The sequence below is a fragment of the Haemorhous mexicanus genome, chromosome 7, assembly GCF_027477595.1.
Source record: "Haemorhous mexicanus isolate bHaeMex1 chromosome 7, bHaeMex1.pri, whole genome shotgun sequence".
In the NCBI taxonomy this organism is placed as follows: domain Eukaryota; kingdom Metazoa; phylum Chordata; class Aves; order Passeriformes; family Fringillidae; genus Haemorhous; species Haemorhous mexicanus.
Genome location: NC_082347.1, coordinates 38,592,349 through 38,609,403, shown reverse-complemented (window position 1 = coordinate 38,609,403; position 17,055 = coordinate 38,592,349). Strand labels below are relative to the sequence as shown.

Genomic DNA, 17,055 nt, shown 5'->3' with positions numbered 1-17,055 from the left:
CTTGACACCCTCATTCCCTGGGTCTGTGTCTGCCACAGCCTCAGGAGCAGCATTCCCCAACTCCAGAAGGTGAGATGCTACTGAAAATTAAATGAACCCCATCTTTTATTGATGGCCTCTTTTATTCATAGCCTCTTTCCTGTGTGGTGCACTGTCAGGACACAGTTCGGGAGAATCCCGCTGCTCCAAATTTTGACATATTAGCAAGTTTCACAGAATCCAAGAATCATTTCATTTGGAAAAGACCTTTGAGGTATTGAGTTCAACAGGGGAGCCTGTTCAGAGCTGGATCACACTGTGGGGGAAGAACCTTTTCCTAATACCCACCCTAGACCTCTCCTGGCACAAGTTCAGTCTCTTCTCCCGAGCAACCAGCGACAGGACAAGAGGATATTGCCTTAAGCTGCACCACAGGAGCTTTAGGATGGACATTATGAGGAATTTCTTCTCAGAAGGAGTGATTTGACATTGCAATGGGCTGCCCAGGGAGGAGCGGGAGTCAGAGGTGGTTAAGGAAAACCTGGACCTAGCCAAAGTATGGTTGGCACGGTGATGTTGGGTCATATATTTGATTTAGTAAATCTCAGAGGGGTTTTCCACGCGAATTAACTCCGGCTCTCTACGCCCCTTGGGCCATTCCCCGGCTGAGGGGGCCGTTCCCCCGGGATGAGGGGGCCGTTCCCCCGGGCTGAGGGAGCCGCTCCCCCGAAATGAAGGAGGCGTTCCCCGGGATGAGGGGGCCGTTCCCCCGGGCTGAGGGGGCCGTTCCCCATTCCCCTCCCCGGCGCTCCCTCGGGCGGTTCCCGCCGCTGCCCAGCGCGCACGCGCGGAGCCCCCGCTCTGCGCAGGCGCGTCTCGGCCGCGGCGGCCGCTGAGGGTCGGTCGGTGCCGCTGCCGCGCCCGGGTGTCCCGGCCGGGCCCTGCCCGCGGCTCCGCGATGTCGAGCGGCTGCGCGGTGGCGGAGGAGGAGGCGGAGGAGGGAGGCCGGGAGCCGCGCTGCGTGTCGGCGCGGTGCTCCTGGCCCTGCGCGCCGCCGGGCGGCCTGGCCCGGGCGCTGTGCTTGCGGCGGGGTGCGGGGGACGGCGAGCCCGGGTGAGGGCGGCGGGCGACGAGAGGGGGCGCCAGGCTGGGCCGGGCGGGAGCTGGGCTGAGGGGACAACGCGTGTCGCTTCACCCCCCGCAGCGGCGAGGCCGTGGTGGCGGAGCGGCGGGAGGGCGGCGAGGAGCCCTGCGAGCTGCGGCTGCAGTGCCGGCCCGGCGCCGAGATGGTGTCCGTGGGCATCGTGAGCCAGGCCCGGAACATGGAGGTGTACGTGGGCGAGGAGTACTGCGGCACCGGCCGGGGACAGAGCCGCGGCACCCGCCCGGCCGCGGGGTGAGTGGTGGGTCCCTCACACTACTCTGTGTGTCTGTGAGGTGCTGCTGCTGTTCGAGACCTGATGTCTGTAACAAGGCTGAGAGAACTGAGGTGGTTCAGCCTGGAGAAGTGAAGGCGTCTGGAAAGACCCTAGAGCCATTTCCACTGCCTGGAAAGGATGCGAGAGAGCCGAAGAGGGACTTGGGACGAGGGCTTGGAGAGATAGGATGGGGGGAATGGCTTCAACTGCCAGAGGGAGGGTTAGGTGGGATATTAGGAAGAAATTCCTCCCTGTGAGGGTGGGCAGGCCCTGGCACAGGATGCCCAGAGAAGCTGTGGCTGTCCCTGGATCCCTGGCAGTGTTCAAGGCCACGTTTGACAGGGCTTGGAGCAGCCTGGGATGATGGAACGTGTCCCTGCCCATGGCTGGGTTAGCACTGGGTGACTTTAAAGGTTCCTTCCAACCCAGCCCATTCTTGTGTTCCGTGAAAGTCTCTGTGATAAGTAGTCATCTCACACTTCAAAGAACAAGAGAGAAGATTTAAAAAAGGTTTTGTTTTCCCCTTCAGTACTTCCTTCCATGCTTTGCCGGGGGAAATAAAGCAATGTTTCTGTTTTGTTTTTAAGTCATTACATGGCACATATGCTGCTTAATTAGCTAACTAGAAACCAGTCGACTCAGAGCCTCAGGGAGGATGTGTGAATAATGTACTGAACCTCAAAAGCTTCTCTAGTGCGCAGTGCAAGCACACATACAAGTAATTTTTACATAAATATTTCATAAGATTAATTACAAGTTGTATATAAGCATTAAAACTGCTATTAGAAAGTAAAGACTGCTAAAAACTAGGAACTAAAAGTGCTGTTGGAAACCATAAATCTGCATTAGAAATGTGTTCCTGTCAGTATTGTTTCTTATCTAAATATTTACCAATACAGTGTATTTCTACGAAAGAAAAATACCTTGTAAATTGATGTCACAGCTTGTTTATTTTGTTTTTCTAGTGAAACTGAAGAGGTTACTTTATACCACAAGTACCTTAAGTTTGAATGCCCTGCATCCTCCTGTAGAATTAAGGTAGGGAGTTGAACAGCATTTTTTTATTTTTCTGCTCTCTTTTTAATCACTTAATCGACTAAATTGCATTGCTCTTAGTAAAATTATTGGTTTTATACACTTCATGTCTTCACATAATCACTTAAAATTTGTTGGCTGATACTTTGTCTTGATGGCAGAGTGCTCCTTTTAAGTTGGTTTCTCAGTTTTCTTTTTGTGAAGACTTTATATGATACAGATAATTTAGTCTTAGAGAAAAAAAATATAAACCAGAAAAACTGCAGATCTGTGATTAGAGCTGTCAGCTCTAGGGTTAAATAAGTTTGTGAAAATTGTGTGGCCACTACTCTTAAATTTAGCTTAGAAAATCTTTATTTATATTTGGGGAACTCAGGCACCTCTGTTCCAGTCAGAATTTTATGGGGAATAATAGTAAGGAGAAATTGGCTTAATTTCCATGGAAAAGAGTTCATCATAATTTTTCCCAAGACTCAAAGAACAGTGCATTGTCCCCTATGTACAAAGAAAAACATGAAATGGTTTTTTCCCTAACCAAAGCTGTTTTTTTTTTTTCCTTCTTGCAATAGCTGCTCTCCTTTGGTGAGAAACACAGAGTACTCATCAGTAAAATAATTCTAGAGGTGAAAGCAGTGTCTGCAAAACTAGCAACTGATTTTCCTTCACTAGGCTCAAGCATAGATCTAGACAGGGTGCAAACTATAATGGAATCCATGGGATCTAAGTTGTCTCCAGGTGCTCAGCAGCTCATGGACATGGTCCGGTGTCAGCAGAAAGTAAGTCACTTTTCCACAAGCACAAACTGGCACTATATTAGTTAGGAATGCTCTAAAAAGATTTTGGGGCTTTTTTAATCTGTACTTACTGCCATTTTGGGTTTTTTTAATCTCTACTTTCTGCCATTTTCATCCTGATTTAACTGTTGCCACTCAAATGAGTGTAATGAGTAAAGATTGTGTTCTCCAGGATTATTATTATTACTATATGCATTGTTATAATTTTAAACTTCACTGCCACCCTGCTCTCCTTTTGCCTGTTTCCATTGTCACTGCTGACCATCCCAAGCCTGGTGGGCATTTTCCCTGGAGTGTTTGGGATGTAGATAGATGGGCTGGTTTGTCTCTTACATGGTTATTATAATAACCATGTCACCTTCAACTAAAAGGAATGTGCTCTCACAGAACATTTACTTTAGCTCCCAGTCATGCCAAGTGGGCTGTATCAACAGAATCCTGAATCCATCTGATGTTGATAAGTCAGTTTTGGGGACACAGCATGGTAAAAATGAAGTCAGTAAAGCTCTTTTCTTACTTAGACACTGACAAGATAATTAACACTTCATACTTACAAGGAGTGTAGTTCAAAACTGCTTTAAAAATCTTTACTAGTAGAATGCTGGCTTATAAAGTATCTATTGTTACTGCTGTATAATTTCCAGTATATTGAAATCTCAAATAATCAAATGGGTTTTTCTCCTCATCAGAACAGTTTCCCTCTTGGAGACAAGCTCAGTTGGATCTTGGGGAGAACTTCTGACTTTGGAGGTGACCATGCAATAGATGGAATGCACAGTGCAGCTCTGCAGTCATCATTGAGTCCACCAGCCAATGAACCTTTGCCTGTTAAAAATCATTTAACAAGTGAAGCAGTGTATAAAGATCTAAAAATAACTTGTGATCTGAACTCAGAGCTACCTGAAAGAGGGAATACTTTGGATTCTGAAAGACTTCCTACCCAGCAAAATGCAGTAGACCTCAGGAATGATTTGAAAGTCGTGGGATCTCTGCAAGTGCAGCAGCAAGCAGGTGAAACTCCAAATATGGCCAACCCACAGGTGCTTCTTCCTTTTCTTCAAAACTTGTGCACTCAGGTGAATCACCTTCGGCTCAAGGATGGAGAGAGGCACCTTGGGAAGAGTGCAGTGGCCAAAGAGGAAGGTGTTCAGAGTGCTGGGTGAGTTATCTTTGGTGAATCTCTCAAAGTAGTTTTGACTGTTTACTGACAAGTTTAAACAAAATGTGTAATGTAATTTTCTTCTCATTAACAGCAATAGTAAATCTTATAATACGTGGTTTTGAAGGTTGTGTGGTGATGAGCATTACAATTTTTCAATTTCACAACTTTATTGAATGCAGGAGTTTTTCAGAAGAAATCATTTGTTGTTACTGAACTGTTTTGTATTCCGACTCCATTTAATCTAATTTTAAAAACATGTTTCTTCATAGACATTTAGCTTGTCTTTCTCATCTACTGTATTTTCAGTTTGATTACTTTTACCCCTAAATTTTCACATCTTCCCTTTTTCACACAGTGGGCCACAATCTTTCTGCTGTACTTGGTGTGAATCATCCCACTGATTTTCCTGTTCTTCCTCACTTGTTCCTCCTCCTCACCTGCATTTACAGTTCAGGTGTGACAGTTACCCAGTTTGGTACCTCAGGAACAATAGTGGAACGCCTGAGATGTAGGAATCAGGATTTAATGGAGACTGAACATCTCAGCTCCAGTATTTGTAAAGAATGCAGATGCAAACCCAGAGAGTTGCATAGTTTGGATAACTCTTGAAGCACTTTTGCTGACAAGAGCAGTCTTCCATGCTGACAGAATACAAACTCTGTGTATATTGTTGACTTGTGTGGATTTTGTTTTATGTAATTAAGCTCTCTAATGCATATTTGAGCCTTTGAAAAAACAAGGTTGAAAGAAGATGACTATATACAGTAGCAAAAATTTGAGATTTAAAAGTGTGGCAGGCAGGGTATTTTGCTTGTGCTAGAAACCTAATGCCTTCCAGAGTTCATTGCCTAGTAAATGAAATTTTACACTTAACAGATGTTCAGATGCCCAGATCTTTATATTGCTCCTTGTCATTAGGAAATAGGTTATACTTATTCTTATCTTTGCTCTTCTTACAGAGTGGAACAACAGCCTATTTGCTCCTATTTGGAAAAGATAATTTCAAAAAACCTGGATCTGATGGAGAAGAAGCTAATGGACTATATTGACTGCCAAATCCAGGCTCTTCAGACACACATAGACAATAAAATGTTTCTCTTGATGGACTTGGTTCAGAACTCAAAACCAAACAAAATTTCCCAAGCACACTATGATTCTAACGAGGGGTTTTCTAATGGAGAGAGATAGATTCACAGGTAGGATTTCAGTGTGAATATCTGGAGTAATTACACTTTACAAAGCTTAGTATTTATGCAGTTCAAAGTATGAACAACCTCAGTGTTGTTAACTTGTATTTTGTTACTGTAATTCTATCCACTGTTGTACACACTTGTTAGTTTTATGAAAGATCTTAAGAATGTGTTTTTTCCTAAATATGAGTTTTGTATGCCCTTTGTGGCTTATTTATTTCAAGAGCATTGCTAGAAGCTCCAGTTCCAGTTCCAGTTTGAACAATGGAGTACTCTAAATAAACTGAGTTACTGCTTATCTTTTTACCTACATGTAATCAGCTCACTTTTTTGGGTTGTATTAATTTTGATGTGAGGTGTGCTGTCAGTAGAACAGAATGCAGTTTGTTCTTTTGCTTTATTGGCCTCCTGTTGAAGACATTTCTTGTTCCATCTCTAAAAGGAAGCTTGAATTGTCTTTGCCTAATTTGGGCTGTTTATGGAGCTGGGAGAATGTGAACCCAGCCTGGGTTCTTTGGAAGCCTTGTTGGCTGTGCAGGCACCTTAATTAGGAGTCCAGGCTCCTTAAGAGATACCTAAACCAAGACTCTGGTACTTCTTTCCCTCCTAGGCTAGCTGAGTGTGCAGGAACAAGTGAAATGAATGCATTCTCAGCAGGCTTTATCCAGGTTTCATTATCCTAAGAAGTGCAAGTACTTCACCCATGGTTCCTCTCAAGTGGATGTTGCTCCCAGACAGGAAGTGCTGGGGGTAGCTCCAGAGGAGTTTTTCTTACTGCATCACAGTTCTTTTAACCCATTGGGATCAGTTTTGCTGTCATTTGGGGAGGTAGGAATGTGACTTCTGTGGCAGGTTGAGTTTTAAACTTCATTCTGTTTGTTGCTCTTGGATTCTGGGTGCACCATTACAATTGGAGGGTGTAGGGACTTCATGCTAACCCCCTCAGTTGGGTGCACAAACATTTTTGGCAAAAGCTGTTGATGAGGAAGAAAGTGTTGACTCAAATTCAACATAAGCATGTGCAAGCCACTATCTCCATTTACTCTGCCTGATGTTTCCTTCTCCAGGAAAAGTGATGTATTTTGAAGACTGTCAGATCTGGTGGTAGTAAACACACAGAAGCAGATTTGGAAGAGAGGATAATCTGCTTTGTAAAGACATCTTGCAGTTGGCCCTGATCTTAACTCCTGCCAGGTGCAGTTTCAAAGTGATTCAAAAAGAAAAAAAAAATTTTTTTAAGACAAAAAATTATCTTAATTATCTTGTACTTCATACCTGTAAAGGCATAAAGTCTGTCCTGAGGTACACACACTTTTTCAACTCAATGATTTGAGACAGTATTAAATTGAGATGGTTTTGGGTTTGGATTTTTTATTTGGTAACAAAAGAAGTTGAAATGAATTTCTGAGTGTTGAGTTCCAATGCTGTTAATTTAATGATTGTTTATTTTTTCCTTCTTCCCTCTCTGGGTGACAAATACGAATAGCAGTTGACACTAAATAGAAGTCTCCAGAAGTAGTTAAAATGAGCTCTGGACATTTTGATAGCTGTATCCTACCTGGTGTTTGTGATGCTTCAGTATCACAGCTACCACAATGAGAATGTTTGAAACTAAAACCACAAATGCCAGAGTGTAGAAGTTGTATTGTTGCAGGTTTGGTGTTTTTTCAGCTTCCACTTCAGTGAGGGATTCTGTGTAGAGAGAAAAATAAAGTGTTTAAAGTTTAGAATACTGTATGATTTAACTGGGAATTAAATAAGCATTTTTTCAGATATTTTCATTTTATATGACCCACACAGAGTGCAAAACCTGAACAGTAGTACTGAAGAGCTGTAAAAATTGCTAATAAAACAATCCTGCAGATCATCATGATGTTCAGTTCTTTGGTATTGCTACAGCCAAGTTTCTGCCAAGCAGGGATGTCACCATGAGAGAGATTTGAGAGATTTGCTGAAGCAAAGTTGGGCAAAAAAAAAAAACAATTTGTGGTTTCAGTGGTTTCCTATCTGCTTCTCAGTAAAACTCATTCTGCTTTATAATATTAGCACTTGAATATTTGTCCTTGAGTTACAGATGTGTTCACTTCCACATGTATGGATGCAAATTCTTTCACTATTGAAATAAACGAGAATATACCTAAAATGTTGCTGGAGTTCAGAAAGGTTAATAGTTAAAAAAGAAAATATTCTGATTACTATTAAGAGCAAGATTAATTCTAAATATTTCCTAGCTCTGATACCTGAAAGCAAGTGGCCCAATGTGCTTTTCTCAGGTGAAGCTCTGGACTCCAGAAAAGATCAATGAGCACAGTGGGAGTAGCAATACAAGCTTTTAAAAATAGCTTTTCTGTATTTTGTAGTTTCTCTTTGCTCTCAGTACCTGACCATTGCAGATCAGACTGCAAATGGCACCAAAGCTTAGTTGTCTTAGAAACACCTCTGCAGCTCAATTTAAAGGCATGGTGCTTTTGGTTTCTGCTCTCAAGATTCTTTTTTCCTCCTGTTCAGTGCATGCAGTGGGGGGATTTAACCTGGCCTAGAGTCAGTCAGCTGCGTTTCTTATCTGGAGTACCAACAACAAAATGAGTGAAGTGCACACATACATATATTTATTTTTTTATTTTTCCCCTCTCACCTGAGTGCTGGGCAGCCCTGAGATCTCTTTTCAGGCGGATAGGACCCACCACAGTGTTGGTTTTCCATGTGTAGGGAGAGATGGCTCTTTTCTGCCTGGAGATGCAGCCTCTGGCACAGCGAGAGTTGGTGGTGTTGCTGTCACAGATCACAATGTCACACTGCAGATAAACTGATGGGAAGCTCCTCAGGAACCTGAAGGCCCTAAATTTGAATCTTCCATGGTTTTCAAATGCTGGGTAGGTTACCACAGTGTCATCTTTGTTGCAGCTGCAAAAGGATGTACAGACCTGTTAAAACAGTCCACTTGGAATAATTATTCTGGCTAGGTCTGTGAGCTGTAACTACAGCATTTAACCAAGACACTGTTTTACATGTGGGCATACAGTGATGTCCTTTTTTGCCTTTGGTCAGCATGTGGTGCATGTTTTTCCTAGCTCTAGCTCTGTGGAACATCTTTAAATTTATCTGCAACTCACTTCCAATCAGAGTCCTACTTAAGAAGGTAGATGGAAGAGACAAAAATAAAAAAAAATTAAAAAAAAATAGAAGAAGTGCAGGTGACATTTAGATCCCATTTCCTCACACATTAGGAGACTAATGAAATCAGCCTTACCCACTCCTGATTAGGTCATATGTCAGTGATCCAAAACCAGGCTGTGGAGATGCAGTGCAGGTATCAATGAACACCTGGAGATTTGGGTCAGTGGAATGAAGAGTCGCCTCAGCAAAGAGAGTTTGGTTCAAGTCTACGTAGTATGGGGAGTATTGTATGGGCTTGGAGAACAGGTCTGACTCGTAGAAGGCCATGCTGACGTTGTACCTGCCTGCAGCAGCCAGCTTTTGGATGGTATTGTTTGTTGTGATGTAGATGAGCTCCAGGGTTTCATTGTTGCTCATCCTGCACTGAGCAGTGATCTCAATGTTCTTCTGGCGGGTGATGATGCTGCCAGCTGGAGCCAGGGAGATGGTGTTGGTGTAAGTGATGCTGTGCCCTTCATCCTGGGAAAGGAACCGTGCCAGGGGCTCAGCTGGGGTTGCACCAGCAGAGCAGGTGAAAGGAATTGTAGCTAAACTTACACACCTGCCCAGCTGTGCTTATCAGAGGCTTGGAACTGTGAAACAGGCTGCAGCCAAAAAATCTTATCAACTCTCTTTTTCCTAAACACTGACCCAATCCAGGCAGCAGCAAGGTTAGGGAATAGTTAAAGAATTGTAGCTAAACTTACACACCTGCCCAGCTGTGCCTATCAGAGGCTTGGAACTGTGAAACAGGCTGCAGCCAAAAAATCTTATCCTCCTCTTGTTTTTTTCTAAACACTGATCCAATCCAGGCAGCAGCAAGGTTAAGGAATAGTGCATGGAGTATGGCAAGTACCAAAGCTATGCTCCAGTCACCCTTATCAAAACAGTGCTATGAACTAGCTCTTGGGAATCTCTTGGGGGTTAATTTGTGTGGATTCTCCCATGTTTCTTTTGAAAGGTTCATTGATCATCAGATTCTTAAAGAGGAAAAGATGTTCTTTGTACTTCAAGACAGGAAACATGGAATGGGATGAGCTGAGTGAAAATAAAATCAATGTACTCACATGCTGTTTATACACTGCTTTTATCAGCTCTTATCTTTCCTAAGCTCTCATTAGCTTATTCATATTTTTATCCCCTTTACCTTTTTAATTGTTCCACAGCTGGCCAATGGGAAGGAGAAAATCACTGAATCTGTCACAACTGGTCTGCAAGATGGATCATTCAGCTGCAGGTGAGCTTCCCTAAAGCCAAGGGAGGCCAGGTAAGACTTGCTCAGAACAATTGTCATGCTGTCTGAGGAGCATGTAAGGGTTGCTGCCATTGAAAAAGAATCAAACAAAACCAATAACACATAAGGACAAACTGCAGTGGTCATTTCTCACTTTGTCTAAATCCTTGAACCTGTCACATGATTCTGGATTTGTCAGTGAAAAAGTTCATGCCCACTTGAGATCATGCAGAAGTTGCACCAAAATTTCATGCTCAGAATTAGAGCAAAACCCCATAAAACTCATGTTGAAATTTTAATTTAAAACCCAGTAACACAGAAGGGTCTTTACATTTTTAAAAGGGAAAATGAATCAAAGTGCTGGTGGAGAATGGTGGGTAAAGAAATTGATTTATCTCAGGCACTGAGGCTTTAGGAACTCCTTTGCACCTCAGTTAATGGGAAGATGGGCATGCAAGGATATAGGACCAATAAGGAAAATCAGGCCTAGCTCAGGGGGAAAGGAAATTACAGCACACCTGAACTCTGACTGACCAGAAAATTCCTGGAAAATTCCTGAGTGCCTTAGGCAACAAAACCATTTAACTAACCAGACAATAGTTTATCTTTGCATCTTAGAATGGTAACAATGCCTGTTTTGTACAAAAGAAAGAAAACCTCAGATTTTAAGTGATGCCAGCCAGGAAAAAAAGCAGCCAAAAGTGAAAGAACTGTTTTTCTTTTGCAGACAGGTCAGGAAGTAACTTATGCTCTATAGGTGAGATAATGTGGGATTTTTGTGTCTAAAAGGGGTTAAAAGACTACCAATAAAAAGGCTTAACTCCTCAGTATCAGCCATCAGTTCTTTTGGATGTTTGTAAGAGAAGAATCACATCTAAAAAGAATCAGCATGCTCTCCATGTAGCAGGGGCACTCACTGTTGGGCTCCATGGGTCCTGGCAGGGGAGCAGTGGAATACTGAGCCAAAAATCCTCTGTAGGAGTTGGTGTCATCTGTGGACAGCACAACTGTCATCATGTTTGAGGAAGACTCAAATGTGGGCTGGGCACGCCCACACACTTTCCCCAACAATCCAGAGCCAGTGCTGGGGCCATCATAGACTGCTGTGAAGTCAAGCTGGCAGTTTCTGTCCAATTCCAGGCTGCAAACAGAGGGAAAATCATTACAGGGAGATCTGAGCAAAGCTTGTCCTGGAGAGAGGATCCAGTGCAGATAAAGTGTCTGAGAGTTCCACTCTACTGAGGTAATAGAATGGAGAGCAGAACACCACAAATAGACATTGTTAAAACCAAAGAAAACATACAAAAATTATTATGTTTCTCAAAATCATTTTTAAAGTGTAGGGTTGGCTTCTGAAACCCCTTACGTGTACCACAGAGGAAGATTCTTGCAATTTTTTCACCAGTGGAGGGTGGATTCTCCCAGAATTAGAGATGGAGCCTGGCCAGAAATGCTCAGAGCATATTCCACCTTGTGCAGTGTTTATCATCTCAAAGGGCAGTGGTCAAGGTAAAGATTTCCTGTGGAATCCTGTACATTCCATACTGAATTCTTGCAGGGCATCCTGCAGTCTGAATATCTCAAGAAATGAACCTGCACCTCGTGGTTGGTCACCTGAGATGTTTTCTGCATTTCCCTGACTGGCACTGCAGCTGCTTTAGGGTGATGTACAGGGATGTGAAACAATCATTTTATCATAACAGTTTATCATAACCCTTTATTTTAAAAGTGTACAGAGGTTTTAAAATTTAAAAAGCACTTCTTCCTGTGTTTAACAAAGTAATGCCTTTAAACAGAATATATAAAGAGAAACAGAGCATTTATAAATATAAATAAATAGGGATATATATAAAAATATATCTATATATCTCTAAATGAATATAAATAGGGAATTTACTCACAAAAAATCTTGGAACTCTAAGTTTATCTTTGAGTTTTTTGGTGCTTGTATGTGCCAGACACAGTATCTGAAGTGAGGGTAAGGTGCTGGGTAGTTGGGGCTGGTGAATGTCCCATTGGGGCCAGTTAATTCTCCCCCACAATTTTCAGTTCCTGAAAAGAAGAGGAGGTATATTGGTAACAGAATAAGTCATATAATGAGTCATAAAAAACCGCCAAACCTTATGTAACTATCAGGATTGATTCTTTAGGACTCCAGTCCTTTGGAAATGATTAAAGGTACTAGAAGTGGAAATTCTGTAGGGAATTTGAGGTGGAATTACAAAATGGAGCCAGTGGTCAGTATTTCTGTGATGCTCAGTGTGATGACACCTGAGCTGGCTGTGGATGAGTTAACTTTGGTACTGGGAGCAGCTTAGTGAGAGCCACATTTATCCACAGTTTGGATAAATTCTGTGCCCTCTTGAAACACTGCTGACGAAGATGCTACACCAGCCATACATGATCTGTATGGAAGTGCAAAATCTGCAGGTATGAGAGAGATTTTACTTGACAAAGGCAAAAAAAAAATAAAATCAGTGGAACCTCAGACAAATGTAGACTAGAAATAGGGCAGAACCTTTCAGCAGCAAAATTAAAGACTGGAGCAGCATGAACTGGGATTTGGTAACTACTCTGTAAAATCAAGTTTTTAAGAGCTTAATACCATGCCACCAGGTCAGCAGAAGCAAAGGGGCTGGTCACAAGCTAAGATTGATTTTGTCCAAGCTATTCTTGAATTTCAAAAGAAAAAGAGTAAGGAGCTTTTTGAATTAAAATCCTTACTGCCTTCTGTGATCTGTACTTGGCAGGAGTTCTGACTAGATGGTCAAATTCTCCTGGGTAAATGCTGTAATATTTGCAAGCTGAGTACATTTCATAGAAGTCTGGAAGTAAAAGTAAAGTCCCATAATGTCACCTTTGCCATCGCTTTTCTAAGTTAAATTTAACTTTTTAGGATCTCTGCAAACACATTGCTTGTGCCTCTTTCCCTGATTTTTGCCCCACTCCATTTTCTGAGGCCTGAAGACCTGAGTGAGATTGATTAAAGTTTTATTAAAATTATGTTTCATTGTTGCAGTTCAGATGTTATTTAATGGCTTACTGGATCCTGGTGAGAAGAAGTAGTAGTAGACAAAGAAGTTTCGTGTGAAAGGCACGGAGTTGGTTGTTATGAGAAAAGTTAAACTGTCTGAGGATGATTCAAGCACTGGGACTGCATCTGTGTCATCACACACTTGTCCAAGGAGAGGTGAAGCAGTGGAGGGACCATCAAACACTTTGATGCTCTCTGTTTCACAGCTTGAAGAAGGAGCAAATCTATTGGAAAAAGCACAGTGAGAACCACCTGAGCTCCTTGGCAGACACACAGGTAAATGTGCACAGGGGCTGGGGCAGTCCCACAGGTACAGGCTGGGTGGAGAATGGCTTGGGAACAGCCCTGAGGAGATGGATTTGAGGCTGTTGGTGAATGAGAAACTCAACATGACCCAAAAGTGTGCATGTGCAACCCCGAAAATGAATGGCAGATCAAGAAAGGTGATTCTTCCCCTCTGCTCCCATGGGACCCCACCTGGAATGCTGCATCCAGCCCTGGGAGCCCAACACAAGAAGGATGTGCTGGAGTGAGTCCAGAGGAGGCCATGGAGATGCTCCCAGGGCTGGAGCCCCTCTGCTCTGGGACAGGCTGGGAGAGCTGGGGAGGCTCAGCTGGAGAGGAAAAGAATCCAGGGAGAGCTCAGAGCCCCTTACAGGACCTAAAGGGGCTCCAGGAGAGAGACTGGGGACAAGGGATGGAGGGACAGGACACAGGGAATGGCTTCCACTGCCAGAGGGCAGGATTAGATGGGATTTGGGGAAGGAATTCTTCTCTGTGAGGGTGAGGAGGGCCTGGCACAGGGTCCCCAGAGCAGCTGTGGCTGCTCCTGGATCCCTGGCAGTGTCCAAGGCCAGGCTGGACAGGGCTGGGAGCAGCCTGGGACAGTGGCAGGTGTCCCTGCCATGGCAGGGGTGGCACTGGATGGGATTTAACTCACATCCAACCCAAACTATTCTGGATTCACTGGAGGGCACAACACAGATTTAATAGAGAGAAATATTTAGAGGCAATACATTTCTGTGCTATATTCTAGTGAGATGAAACAGTACAAAAGCATCTGTAGGAAATACTTACTTAAAATGGGAGAAAACAAGCCTAATTGTTTGGTTTGCATTCCTCTGGATTTGCCAGGTGCAGTTTGCATTTGCATTTAGTTCAATCCTTAATGCTTTGTTGGGCTCATGAAGTGAAGCCCCACAGCGAGGCACCCCTGTTGAACAACAGCAACCACAGAAACAGCTTGCAAGGATATCTCTCAAGCTCTCTCTTGCAGTAAATATTTAATCCTCCATTATGCAAAGACTGTTCATCATCAAACAGATATGAAAAATGTGCTAATTTGAAACAATAATGTTTTATTTTACTCCATCTTATGAAATCTGATGAATCAGATGGTAAAAGAATATGAAACAGCCATGGTTTATCCTGGTTTTCCTAGAGAGAAAAGGATCAAGCCAATAGCACAACTGGAAATACCAAGTGCTGCAGGACACCTCAGCAACCCTTTCCAGCAAGGTTATCCCCACAAGCAATTCAGGCCTTGGGACTTTTAAGTACTCTTATGAAAAAACCCCACAACTCAACTATGTCTGATATCACTGACACTAATTAATAGGTTAGGAAGTAGTTGAAGTAATGGCCATTGGATAGGAAACTTTGGAGAAAGTTTATAATCCACTCTGAGCATAAGATCTCCTTTCTACTTAATATTAAATATAAAAATAATGGTCTAAAGCAGTCAGAAGAATTTTCTGTAGAGTGCATGCAGGCCCAGAAAATTAGGTCAGGCTTTTTGATGGACTCCAGAGGGAATAGAAAGGTTGAGGAGAGACTTTTACCCTCACAAATGAAGTTGTACAAATGAAACTCCTCTCTGTAAGAGCATTACAGGTCAGTCCTACCCTCCTGCACTTTCTGGGGTCAGACACCAGTGGAGCAGCTCTGCTGCAATATTTCATTATCCTGCAACAGCCACCCTCCTTTACTCAGCCACATTGCTGATCTGAGCACAGAATGGGGATTCATACTGAGCAGCAAACAGCTCTTTATTGCTTCTGATTGAGCAAGGGAAAAATGAACAAATCTCTTTCAAATAGCAAATGTTTCCCAATTAATGTCCTGATTTCTGTTATTCCAATATAGTGTTAATTTATAAAAGCAAATTTACATTGCAGAGTAAAACTGCTTCAAAACCAATTTCTTAAAATAAAATAACTGCCATAGGGTGGACTGTATAGAATATTTTTTATGATTTACCATTTTTAGTCATGTTTAGGTGTCACTATCATGTCATCAGCACATTAGATTCACTTTTAGAGGTGTTCAACATTTTGCTCTTCAGTTGCCTATATAAGACCTGCTGTGCAGAAATCAATAAAATATCACAGATAAACAGATTTCCATACCTGTGAATTCTACTGAGTTGCTTTCAGAGAGAGCCAGAGCAGCAAAGAGAGGCAGGAGGAGGAACTGCCTGAGCAGCTGCATTTTGAGGGCAGCTGTGGAGGGGAGGCTCTGGCTTTCCTGACTTTTATACCTCCTGCTATTTCACAACCATCCTCTGGTACAAAGAGGGAGGGTTTAATCTGTCAGTTGCTGTTTCTTTTTAACAGATATAAATGAGAAAGTAACAGGTGGGCCCATTTTTTAAACAGGGACTGTGTGGAGTAAGTTTAAAGTGCTTTTGTCAGCTCTCAAAGCACATTTTCCAGTGGATTTCATTGAGAGGCTGTTTGGGGGTGTTGGGTGAGCAGGAATGTTGTGGAAAGGATTGACAGACCCCCTTGGGAGACACATTTGCAGGTTTTTTGCACATTTCATTTTTCTCAGCCCTGCTCAGCAAAGTTTGGCTTCTCCCAACTTCATTTTGACTTCACTCCCTTTAGGTTACACTGGGCAGATCATTCCCTGTCCTTGCTGAGGATTGCAAAGTGCAACTGCTGTAAAAGAGTTGTCATGATTATATTGCTGAAACACCCAGGGATGAGCAAGGCCAGATTGTCACAGATTAAAAGGAGAAGATTGCACAGAAACCACTTTGCAGACAGAACTTCCTTAGCCCCACACTAGGAGCTACAGAAGGACAAAAGGAATCAGCCTTTCCTTCCTGAGGTAAGGAAACAAGCACAGCCCTGAAAGTCTGAATTCCTTTCAGCACAGCTTTAGCAAAGTACCTGTTCCAAGATATTCACCCTATTTTAAGGTGAATAAGGACCAAAGCTCTGAAAAAATTACAGAGTATTGCAGAGTATTTCTCAGTGCATCAGAGAGTTGCCAGTCCTTAAAGCTCCTGAGGCTGTGCCAGTGGCCCAGGTGTGCTGTTACCTGGCCTTGGGTCAGGCTGGTACCTGGGGGTGGGAGCAGCCAGGGCTCCCTCAGGAGCTGCTGAGGGCAGCACAAACCCCACAGCTGTGCAAACAGGGCTTCTTCCAACTTGACTAGAAAATAAAGTCAAGACCTTCTTGAAACACAGTCAGGTGCTTTTCTTCCATTGTAAATTTTTTTTTTTGACAAAACCATTTTCTTTTATAAGCAAACTGGTATATAATGCATTTGTAATGATACTGAATTTCTAATCTCAGACCTATGCCTTCTTTAAAACAACTCTCTCTGATTTTTAACTTGCTTTGAGGATTTTGAATGCAACTGTCTCTTCATTCTGAAATGTACTTACATTGCCTTTGAGTGTGGAGGCACTAAATACATGTTTAAAGATGTTGCACTGCATTTGAATTCCCTTTGGTTTCTGGAAATGCTAAATTTGCATTTACTCTGTGTAGCCTTTTATTTCTCAAACCCACACGTGTACTTGCAAGCAATTTTCAGATGTTAACATCCCTTTTGTGCCTGGATGTGACTCTGCAGTGAGTGTGTGAGCTGGCACGTGGATCCCTGCCAGTCAATGCTGTGTCCTTCAGAACCCAATGCCCTTTAAATCAATTCCTGTGAGATGCAGAGCACAGAGTTAGGACTGTGGTGGAGTTTTGTGTGAACTGAGCACGATTAGAACTAAAGGAACATTGAGAAGAAACAAAGTCTTGAGAAAAAACA

The 17,055-nt window shown here is 42.9% G+C and overlaps 2 protein-coding genes and 1 long non-coding RNA gene across 3 annotated transcripts; 2 read left to right on the top strand and 1 right to left on the bottom strand.

Annotated features, from left to right (window-relative positions):
* The first annotated feature begins 857 nt into the window (after nt 1-857).
* On the top strand, nt 858-7,445 carry C7H10orf88 (chromosome 7 C10orf88 homolog). Its single transcript, XM_059852163.1, has 6 exons — nt 858-1,092; nt 1,184-1,375; nt 2,363-2,435; nt 3,002-3,208; nt 3,916-4,385; nt 5,348-7,445. The coding sequence occupies exons 1-6, from the start codon at nt 938-940 to the stop codon at nt 5,574-5,576; spliced, it is 1,326 nt and encodes a 441-aa protein (XP_059708146.1). The 5' UTR covers nt 858-937; the 3' UTR covers nt 5,577-7,445.
* CUZD1 (CUB and zona pellucida like domains 1) lies at nt 7,098-15,495 on the bottom strand. Its single transcript, XM_059852162.1, has 9 exons — nt 15,411-15,495; nt 14,080-14,215; nt 13,012-13,226; nt 11,870-12,020; nt 10,886-11,109; nt 9,882-10,054; nt 8,829-9,214; nt 8,214-8,482; nt 7,098-7,270 (listed from the first exon to the last, which is right to left on the bottom strand). The coding sequence occupies exons 1-9, from the start codon at nt 15,490-15,492 to the stop codon at nt 7,098-7,100; spliced, it is 1,809 nt and encodes a 602-aa protein (XP_059708145.1). The 5' UTR covers nt 15,493-15,495.
* On the top strand, nt 13,140-17,055 carry LOC132330151 (uncharacterized). Its single transcript, XR_009487232.1, has 2 exons — nt 13,140-13,278; nt 15,891-17,055. It is a non-coding gene; the product is annotated as an uncharacterized LOC132330151 (long non-coding RNA).